Here is a 9499-nt window from a genome sequence, read left to right on the forward strand (position 1 = left end):
ACCTACAAATTAGTTTATTGAGAGGAAATGGATGGAGCAATATGCGGAACATAACCAATCACAGATGCCATTTGAAAAAAGGTTTGAACTTAAAATCATTTAAAATGTTACATGGTATTTTCTCTTGCATCAAGAAAACGAACATTTTTGGTTACTTCTTAATATAGCTACTACGTATAAAAAATTAATTGAGGATATACGAGAAATTACCAACCTATATATATATATTTTTATTCATTTATTTATATTTATTCCTGACAAAGAACTCAATGAGTTATTAACATGAGTGATAAATAAACATATATAGATATATATATTGTGAACAGTGTTATCATTTTTTTTTTTTTTTTTTTTTTTGTGAACGGCTTTGTCAAGCATATTTTTATTCTCCTTTATAATAAAAGCACTGTACAAAGTTTTATTTTTTATTTTTCTATTTAATGACTAAAAAATATAGTGCCTATCATAAATAAATAAAAAGTACGGAGTATTAAAAAAAAAAAAAAATAGCCCTCGTGGTTGAATAACTACAATAACCTATTGACAGCATTATTCTAATCCTATTTGTGCACTCAAATAGGAGTGTGTATATATATATAGGGAGAGAGAGAGAGGGAAAAGCAAGCTAACATCACATCCCAACGGTGTACGTATCGAAGGTAGCATCGATCGTCGTACTTGTCGCAAATTGCAATGCCTGTTTCCGGTAATTTGGTACTCTCAGTCGTCTTCTTTCACACAAATCCCTTGAAAACTATTAATTTCTGATTATTTCCTCTTTCTCTCTCTCTTGTGTTCAATTTTATATAATGGAAGTTGCTGTTTGCAGATAGTTTTGGCTCGTGGAAATAGGCGTACGGTATCATAGTTTATTATTTTATCCTTTGTATATTCAACTTTCTGCAAAGGGTTTGTGAAAGCTGTATATAGCCATGGACGGAGGCGCACAGTCACAGTGCAGCTCTCGAACTGTTGAGGAGGTTTTCCGAGATTTCAAGGGTCGCCGAGGGGCCATCGTCAAAGCTCTCACCACCGGTATATATTTATATATATGGGTTTTCAAGTTTGAGATTTAGGGTTTTGGATAGTTTTGTTTTCATACATTGTGATGTGTTTATATTAATCTTGGGTTCTTTTTATTTTTTTATTTTTTTCTCAGATAATGAAGATTTTTTTCAGCAGTGCGACCCAGGTCAGTTAGCGTTTCTATCTGTTGTTTTTCTTGATTTTCTCTTCGTTATATGAGTGTGTGTATATATATATTCTTTGTGTGCATTTTTTTGCTATTGTAATGTCTGAATATGTGGTATTAATTTGGGTTGTGGTGATGATGAATGATTAGTTCTATCTGTGACATAAAAAGCTTCCTCATTTGCATTACTAGTGCAGCCCATACAAATTGCTATTTAGATATATACTACAATGTTAGTATAGAAAAAACTATCCCGTTTTGTTATGAAAATAAATATAAGATTATGAGCTATTATGCAGAACATACCTGGATTATTATAATGCTAGTATCGAAATAGCTATCCAGCATGTTATGAGCTTCTGGATGGAAACTTTCTCCACATTCGTGCAAACGTTGGCCTTTGATTAGAGTTTGGATTTGGGGATTTGTTACTTCTTCCCTAACTCCTTATGAGTTCTTATGTTTTAATTTGCATGATTTACTTACCCATTCTATATAAACTGTTCCTTAATTTCATTGCATCCTTCTAGATTATAGGTGTTAATTTCCAACTTGGTTGTTTTTGCTTGATGTGCATCTTTCCTGGCATGGTAAAAATGAAGTCTCCCATTTGTGTTTGTTCCCCCCGAAATTGTTATAGGAATGCCTTCTTAGAGTTATTTACCAGCTTCGTTCAATTGAGTGGCTCTTTATCTTCAAAAGATTCTCTCTCTTCGCGCGTGTATGCTGTGCAGTCAGGCGCTAGTGCTTGTTTCTCTTTGTGTTTTGCACGGAGTCATGGGCATTTTATTTGAATTGATGCATCTATGTTTTGTGATTGATTACTGGTTGTAGCTAATTTGGCTATGAAGCCAGTTTGGTGATTGATTACTGGCCACTCTATTAATACAAAAACTCAACTCCACAAGATCTAATACCAAGTATTTTAGGCTGCCTGCTCAAATTTGTTTGAAGTGGATTGCAACATGTAGAGTTGCTCACCTTCGGGGAACTTGTTTTACCATGGTTCCAGAAATTTTGAATTAGGAATGGTGCCACATAGACTGGAACCTTGTCCTTTTAATTTGGAATATATTTTGTTAATTTAATTATATCAAAGCATGTTAAAAGCCCTCTATATATGATAGCATTCTCTTTAATTACTGCGATGGATCATAGGTTATGTATTTGGACTTTGAATTTGCATCTTGTGGAACTTGTGATTTGACTATGACAAAAGGGTCATTACCTCATAAGGTTCTTAGTTTCTACTTTATATTTCAGGCCTTCAAAAGTACTAGTTTTAGGCATTAATTATGATGATTAATACTCGTTCAAATGTATTAGTTTAATGGGTAATGTTTGTCTGAAGATTTTTCATTTTTAGGTCACCTCTGTGGTTTCCTTATAGATCCTAAAGAATATTATCCCATTGCTAGTTTTGGTGGTTACTTGTGTCTCTACCAATTTTGTGTTTTTGAATAACTGGTTGCCTTGCAGAGAAGGAAAATCTTTGTTTGTATGGACTCCCAAATGAGCAGTGGGAAGTTAATTTACCTGCCGAAGAGGTTCCTCCAGAGATTCCAGAGCCTGCTTTAGGTATTAATTTTGCCAGAGATGGGATGCAAGAAAAGGACTGGTTGGCTCTTGTTGCTGTCCATAGTGATGCATGGTTACTTTCTGTGGCCTTCTATTTTGGTGCCAGATTTGGTTTCGATAAAGCTGACAGGTTTTTCTTCTTTTCTCCCAGCCTGCTATGTAATATTTGAAAATTTAAGCTTCAAGTCTCTAGAAAGAAGGATCAACGTAGAGACCTGCCATTTTAGCCATATATAGGATTCATCTCTATTTTGCATACATTCAGTAATAATCCAATTCAAAACTGAATCATTAAATTGTTGAGGAGTTTGATTAGATTTAAATGGAGAAGTACATGGTTAGGCAAGAAATATCAATTACCTAAACTGAGAAATTTTATCAAGGTCTCTATGTCCAATATTTGTCAGTGTACTATGGTCCATGTAAAAGCCAAAATCAAATTTACATCTTTTCAAGACATAGTACCCAGAACAGAGAAGAATCCTTTTGTCAATATCTCTCTATCTCTCTCTCTCTCTCACACACACATCTTTCCATTTGTATGTTTTTCTTCATACTGCCCTCTAAGGGCTTATTTATTTATTTATTATTATTATTATTACTAAAGCCTATTAGCCTTTCATGTGCCAGCACAACAGACTTGACCAACTGTTAATGTTGCCAAATCATTCTATCCAACTGTGAATTACGTATCAGATGGCAATCTAAACAAGTTATCTGTTTGATGTTAATATTGTGATACAAAGCATCTTGAAAGATGTTCCATCAAAATAACAATGATAGATAGCTCTTTTTTGTTCTAGGGAATATAAACTTGTTGTAGCCATTCTGTTCTTCCAATTATCCAATAGCCGACAGTTTAATATCCTGTCTTGCTAATTCTTCATCATGAATTTTCATGAAGTCTTGCTGGAACTTGTGATGCAGGAAGCGTCTCTTCAATATGATAAATGATCTGCCAACTTTGTTTGAGGTTGTGACTGGAACTGCAAAGAAACAAATAAAGGATAAGTCAGAAGCACCAAACCATAGCAGCAACTCGTCCAAGTTGAACTCGAAAGGGGTAAAAATGAACTTCGTCCTGATACTTTTGGACAATTAATTAATCAGGATTATTCATTTTTCTGTGTCAGCTGGCTCTTTTGACAAATACCATTTGTATGATTGTATAATCCGTTTACTTCCAAAATGTAGGAGAAAGAATTTTAAAAAATAAAATAAAATACGAGGATAGGTATTCTCCAAGTTTTGTTGTTGTTTTGTTTATACTGTTGAACTTTTGTCATGCTATATCAACCAGTAAGAAGTCCTATTGGGGCTCACTAAAGTCATGTCTGACAACACTACTTTGTAGTCCTTTAACAGGGATGGATCTGACCAATCCTTTACAGTGAGCATCCAGTGATTTATTTTCTTTAGTGTTTTGTCTTTCCTTTTTTTTTTTTTTTTAAAGTTAAACAAGTCGTCCCCATTTCCAATCAATGACAATAATTTGACGCTTGTTTTAATTGGTAAGGTGTCAGATGCTGGACATTTTTAATAAATATTTAACTATAATTGCATGCTTTGATTCTAACAAATTTTCTTTTGGAAATTTAAACAGCGAGGTTCTGAATTCCAGGCAAAATATTCTTTGGGGCTGCAGGCAAAGGATGAGGAAGGAGGATTGGATGAGGAAGATGACGAGGAGCACGGTGATACCTTGTGTGGGGCTTGTGGGGAGAATTATGCTTCAGATGAGTTTTGGATCTGCTGTGACATATGCGAGAGGTGGTTCCATGGCAAGTGCGTTAAGATCACTCCTGCCAGGGCTGAGCACATCAAGCACTACAAGTGCCCATCATGTAGCAACAAGAGGGCTCGGCCTTGATATCCCTTTAAGATTAGTATATTTTCAGTCCTTGTATCTCTCTAGACTCAACTAACTGTCTAGTTGTCAGGTTTCCTCACTGCCAGTTCTCCAAGGCATTTCTGTTGGGTACGTTGGTCTTGTTAATCTTGTCCATTCTGATCTATCGCTGCTTTGCAAACCCTGAACATGTCTTATGTCTTCTATTTGATTCTAAATTAAGATATACAGTTTTTATTCTTGTAGGAAAGATCTGCTGTTTTTGGTAATTTATTCACTTCTTGATATAGGGAACTGGGATAAGTTCTGTTAACTAAGTTGAGAACTGCTGGAACACTTCATTGCTGTTATCCTAGTTAATCAGTTTGATTTTGAGGTCACATATGGCCTGGATTTACAGTTTCAAGGAACCATTTTCACTTGGGAAAATGTTCCATGGCTGTACTCAGGCAATGGGCCGTCCCTTGACATATTTTTGTGAACAGTTTCTGAATAATGTAGTTGTGCTTCCACCAAGTTGTTTGCTATTGAGAAGAAAATTTGTGTGGGGAAGTGAAGTGATATATTCACATGGGCTCTGGCTTGTGTTGAGGTCCATGCACTATTTTTTTACCTACAATTGTTTGTTTCTCTGTTGGATGATCACTTGGATATTGTAGTCTGCTATTGCGCTGTTGTATTTTACTATAATGATGGGGATATTTGAGTGTATGCCCAAAAGTTGAGCAGGAGTCATTTTTGTTACATGGCTGCTAATGGCGCTTTGGATGGGCCGTCTGGAGGTTTGAATATAAGCATCTCTGCTGTGTACTTGGATCGTCATGGCTTGATTGTTGCTGTAATAATTCATGAGTTTTCTTTACTTTGTAATTTGTTTATAAAACAGTTAGTAAATTCTATCTTCTCATCCAAGGATACAGAAGGATTTACCTAAAATGGCTTTCGGTGACGACCCAGTGACGGTGTGTATTTGCTGCGAAGTTAGTTCGAAACTTTGGAGATGAGCTTTATCAGTTTTTTTCCAGCAGGCATTGTGCACAATAATTTTCTAGGAACTCAAACTTGTGGATGATAGAGAATGATAGTTACACCTCTCTATGCCGGCTTTAGTAGATCTCTATAATGCCTGTGGAAATTTTTTTTTTCAACCCATTGTAAACTTCTTTATTTTTATATTTTTTCATTTTAATACTGCATTAAAGAATATATATATATATATATATTGCTGAGTTAGTTACAGTTATTTATACTATTAATATATTAGCTATGAAGGATGCCTCATCCGAACTACAGTTTTTGCCTTGTGCCTCCACTTATAAAAAGCCGGCCTGCTGTGTCTACTCCGGCAACTTTTGTCATTGTTGTTACAGTTTCTCTCTCTACTTCAGCATCTTGAGTTGCCTCCCTCGGCCTCAAGGTATAGTTAAATATATTTATATTTATCCAGTTGCTTTGGTTACATAGTTGTAGTTGTCGTCATTGTCTTCTACTTCTCTATGATTTAAATGAGGTGAATTTGGGTTCTAAACGCGTCAGTCTTAAAAGAGGATATGGAAAGAAAGGAAGTTGAATTTGTGGACTGTAGTTTTGAGGAAACCAAGCCTAGGGGAATGTATATGAGTGATAGGCATCTTCACCAAGCGTCAATGGAGGGAAGAGAGAGAGTGATGATGAGAGAGAGAAGGTTTTTTGAAGCATCAGTCAGTGGGAATGTTGAGTCCTTGAACCAGTTGGTGCAAGAAGATGAACTAATTCTCGCTTGAGTTTCATTCAGTTGCTCCAACGAGACTCCTCTTCATGTAGCTGCCATGCTGGGTCACGTGGAATTTGCAAAAGCTCTTCTGAGTCATAAGCGTGACATGGTCGCTGAGTTAAATTCACAGGGTCACTCACCTCTTCACTTGGCCTCTGCAAATGGGTATGTTGAGATGATGAAGATTTTGTTAATGGTGGACTCTAGTGTCTGTCTCGTTCGCGATGAAGATGGAAAGACTCCTCTTCATCTAGCTGCCATGAAAGGCCGAGTTGATGTTGTAACCGAGTTGGTTCAGATACGACAGGAAGTGACTCAATACACCTTGGACAGGGGAGAGACCGTTCTGCATTTATGTGTGATAGATACATAATCATTTGGAAGCTCTACAGCGATTAATGGAGTTGGGTAGTTTTGATGATTTTATGAATGTCACAGATGATTATGGCAACACCATTTTGCATACAGCTACTGCCCTCAAGCAGATAGAGGTAAATATTTGTATATAGACTTCAATTTGCTATTTGTTAGTGCTTGTTAGAAGTGCTTAATTTCTTATTTTTGGAAACTAAAATTGTTTGAATTTATTTGATTTTAATTAAGAAGGATAAATGAACACTAGAAATGCAAGTAGAGACGGGGATTATTTGCAGTCATGTTTATTGTTTTCATTAACATATATGTTGCATTCATAGACGAGTTGCAAAACTTGTTATTAAGTGTACCATGTACGTGGAAAGGGAAGAAAAAGGGCAAAGATTAGTTTCATTAGAGCTATGATCCGTCACATTTTCCTCACAATTTTGTGCAGACTATGAAATATCTGCTCAATACAACTGCAGTGAGAGTGAATGCAGTGAATGGAAATGGTTTCACAGCAGTGGATATCATAGAGCATACACCAAAAGATTTAAAAGCTATGGAAATCCGAGAACTGCTTGTAGAAGCCAGAGCTCTGAGAGCCAGAATCATACCTGCATCGCCACGTGACTACCCCCAAGTCAGCAGTGAATGTAACTGGAATGAGATGTCCCGACCAGTTCCAGAGCATCGTGAAGTTGCAGCAGCACCATCACTGACTGTTACACATAGAGTTGCAATGTCACGGACACCCTCACGAAGCAACAACATAATAATTAGTGATCATTTGAAGAAGAAGTAGGACATCCGATTGACAGACAAGCGCGACTCTTTAATGGTAGCTGCAACTGTGATTGCAGCCATGGCTTATCAGGCGGGGCTAAGCCCTCCTAGTGGTGTTTGGCAAGAGGATAAAGTAGATAAAGAGACTCAGAGAATGGTTTACTATGCTAGAACATCCGTTATGGCTTTATAACTATCACTATGGGTTCAAAGAATTTTGGGTTTGCAACATGCAATGTCTTTTGTTGCTTCTGTGAGCACAATTTTTTTGCTTGCAAGTGGGTTGCAACTGAAGAAAAGATTTGTGATGTGGCTTCTAACGGCTGCAATGTGGGTGACAATTACATGTATGGCACTCACCTACTTAATTTCAATGGTTGCCATTTCGCCTGAGCATGAGGCGGATTCTATATTGAACGTAGTTGCAATGTCGGTGCTAGTGTGGTTGGGACTAATTGCCATTATCTTCATAGCACACACTTGCCGTTTCATCAGATGGATCTTCAGAAAGGTGCGAAAGAGTAGAAATAGAAGTGTTTCTAGGAGGAATGTACGTACGTGAATGACATCCTGATGAGTTGAGAGCCAACAAGTAGGATTGGATTCAACCTCTACATTTTTTTCCCCTTTACAATGTCTGAATGTTTTATGACTATGGTTTCTGGCTTCATTTCTGGATCAGTAACGTAATTACAATTCATTATATTCATGTAATACCTGTTGTGTGTTTTGTATCTCCATTGGCAGCTGGTTTCAAGCATTTTTATATATCTATCAGTGACAAGATCAAAATGATTTTATTCCTTTAGTTGCTGTTGTTAACGTTGTTATGGTTTCCTTGGTGTGTGTGTGTATACATAGATCAACTTGGATTCACATCTGTGTGACCCAAATAACGTTACCCAAGGCATGTTATCCACAGCAAACATCAACTTGGAATAGATCATTCAAATTGATTGTGTGTGATTGTTTTCCTCGTTGCAACAAGTAACCAAAATTAAACCCAAAACTAATTTCAACTTTGACCGTGAACGGTAAGATATAGCACTAGCAGTTCACTACTCACACCAGATTTTTAATATCCCTTTTTCGGAATAACCCAACAAATCTTCCCCACGCACAAGGGGGAGAACGAGCATGGGGCACATTCCTACCATCTTACAGGAGAGGTTGGACAAGTCCTCGGCTCCCCCTTTTCTTCAAACCCAATAAATCTAGAAATATCATATTTGACCGGCAACCCATGCTTTCTTAAACACCTCCTCTGTTAAGGTTCTGTAATCTTTCTCCATGATCAACACCTTCTATATCAGGAACACGAATCTGCACCTTTTTCCCACTTATGAGTGCTTGCCTCTTATGCCAAGAATTCAACGAACACTCTGTCTTGATTGCAGCTAAACCATTCCTAAAACAAAAAGAAAGAAAAGAAAATCATGTTTTTGGATTAATCACTTCTTCCTACTTCCTATCAAATGCCAGGAAATGCAGAGTAACGCTCATGTTTTACACAATAAGTTAACAAATTTGAATCAGTACCTTTTTCATGTTCAGCCCCATTACATGACATATAGGTGACAAAATTAAAAATTTGATCTGTTCTCAGTTGAAATCGATAAATGCCTTGTACTATATTATATATTGATTTGAATTTCTACATTAATTAATCAGTGAATGATATATAGAAAAATGAGTTACCCTCCTAATCAGAAAGCATGTTATATCGCCTTCTCAGCTAAATTTGCACGAGACTTGCCTGGTTGATGGGGCATGGGATTGTTTGAGACTACAAGTAAAAGAATTTTGTGTGCTTGCTAGCTCGCTGTGTCTTGGAAATAGTTTTAAATGCATGATAAATATAAATTACTATATAGACCTTCAAGTAAAATTCTAAATTCAAACCTTACCATCACCTTAATTTAATAGTTTAAAGTAAATAGTTGTTGACAATGCCATACTTGAAATGTTTTAATTATGTAAAACA

At 36.5% G+C, this 9499-nt stretch overlaps 3 protein-coding genes across 5 annotated transcripts; all 3 read left to right on the forward strand.

The window, feature by feature from the left end:
* Nucleotides 1-560: 560 nt before the first annotated feature.
* Nucleotides 561-4869, forward strand: LOC132277077 (PHD finger protein ALFIN-LIKE 5-like). Of its 3 annotated transcripts, none has more exons than XM_059778804.1 (6): nt 561-706; nt 817-1035; nt 1160-1192; nt 2672-2900; nt 3698-3833; nt 4374-4869. In XM_059778804.1, the coding sequence occupies exons 2-6, from the start codon at nt 933-935 to the stop codon at nt 4638-4640; spliced, it is 768 nt and encodes a 255-aa protein (XP_059634787.1). In that variant the 5' UTR covers nt 561-706; nt 817-932; the 3' UTR covers nt 4641-4869. The 3 variants fall into 3 exon arrangements, with proteins under 3 accessions (XP_059634787.1, XP_059634786.1, XP_059634785.1); XM_059778803.1 differs by having other exon boundaries at nt 562-714; nt 830-1035; XM_059778802.1 differs by having other exon boundaries at nt 562-706; nt 830-1035.
* A 142-nt stretch (nt 4870-5011) lies between these two features.
* LOC132277078 (ankyrin repeat-containing protein At2g01680-like) lies at nt 5012-8287 on the forward strand. The gene is made up of 2 exons (XM_059778805.1): nt 5012-6863; nt 7184-8287. The coding sequence occupies exons 1-2, from the start codon at nt 6771-6773 to the stop codon at nt 7532-7534; spliced, it is 444 nt and encodes a 147-aa protein (XP_059634788.1). The 5' UTR covers nt 5012-6770; the 3' UTR covers nt 7535-8287.
* Nucleotides 5365-6745, forward strand: LOC132278392 (ankyrin repeat-containing protein BDA1-like). Its single transcript, XM_059780184.1, has 3 exons — nt 5365-5457; nt 5990-6036; nt 6394-6745. The coding sequence occupies exons 1-3, from the start codon at nt 5365-5367 to the stop codon at nt 6743-6745; spliced, it is 492 nt and encodes a 163-aa protein (XP_059636167.1).
* Nucleotides 8288-9499: the final 1212 nt, after the last annotated feature.

Source organism: Cornus florida, unplaced genomic scaffold, assembly GCF_030987335.1.
Source record: "Cornus florida cultivar Cherokee Brave unplaced genomic scaffold, ASM3098733v1 CherokeeBrave_3.0.0_Hap2_Chr10, whole genome shotgun sequence".
In the NCBI taxonomy this organism is placed as follows: domain Eukaryota; kingdom Viridiplantae; phylum Streptophyta; class Magnoliopsida; order Cornales; family Cornaceae; genus Cornus; species Cornus florida.

Bases quoted from the DNA above. Each gene is read 5' to 3' on its own strand.
- LOC132277078 (XM_059778805.1), top strand. From the start codon at position 6,771: ATGGAGTTGGGTAGTTTTGATGATTTTATGAATGTCACAGATGATTAT. The intron at 6,864-7,183 runs GTAAATATTTGT...AATTTTGTGCAG, and splicing joins CTGCCCTCAAGCAGATAGAG to ACTATGAAATATCTGCTCAA.
- LOC132277077 (XM_059778804.1), top strand. From the start codon at position 933: ATGGACGGAGGCGCACAGTCACAGTGCAGCTCTCGAACTGTTGAGGAG. The intron at 1,193-2,671 runs GTCAGTTAGCGT...GTTGCCTTGCAG, and splicing joins TTTTCAGCAGTGCGACCCAG to AGAAGGAAAATCTTTGTTTG. The intron at 3,834-4,373 runs GTAAAAATGAAC...AAATTTAAACAG, and splicing joins CCAAGTTGAACTCGAAAGGG to CGAGGTTCTGAATTCCAGGC.
- LOC132278392 (XM_059780184.1), top strand. From the start codon at position 5,365: ATGGCTGCTAATGGCGCTTTGGATGGGCCGTCTGGAGGTTTGAATATA. The intron at 5,458-5,989 runs GTAATAATTCAT...TTGTTGTTACAG, and splicing joins GTCATGGCTTGATTGTTGCT to TTTCTCTCTCTACTTCAGCA. The intron at 6,037-6,393 runs GTATAGTTAAAT...AGTTTCATTCAG, and splicing joins TTGCCTCCCTCGGCCTCAAG to TTGCTCCAACGAGACTCCTC.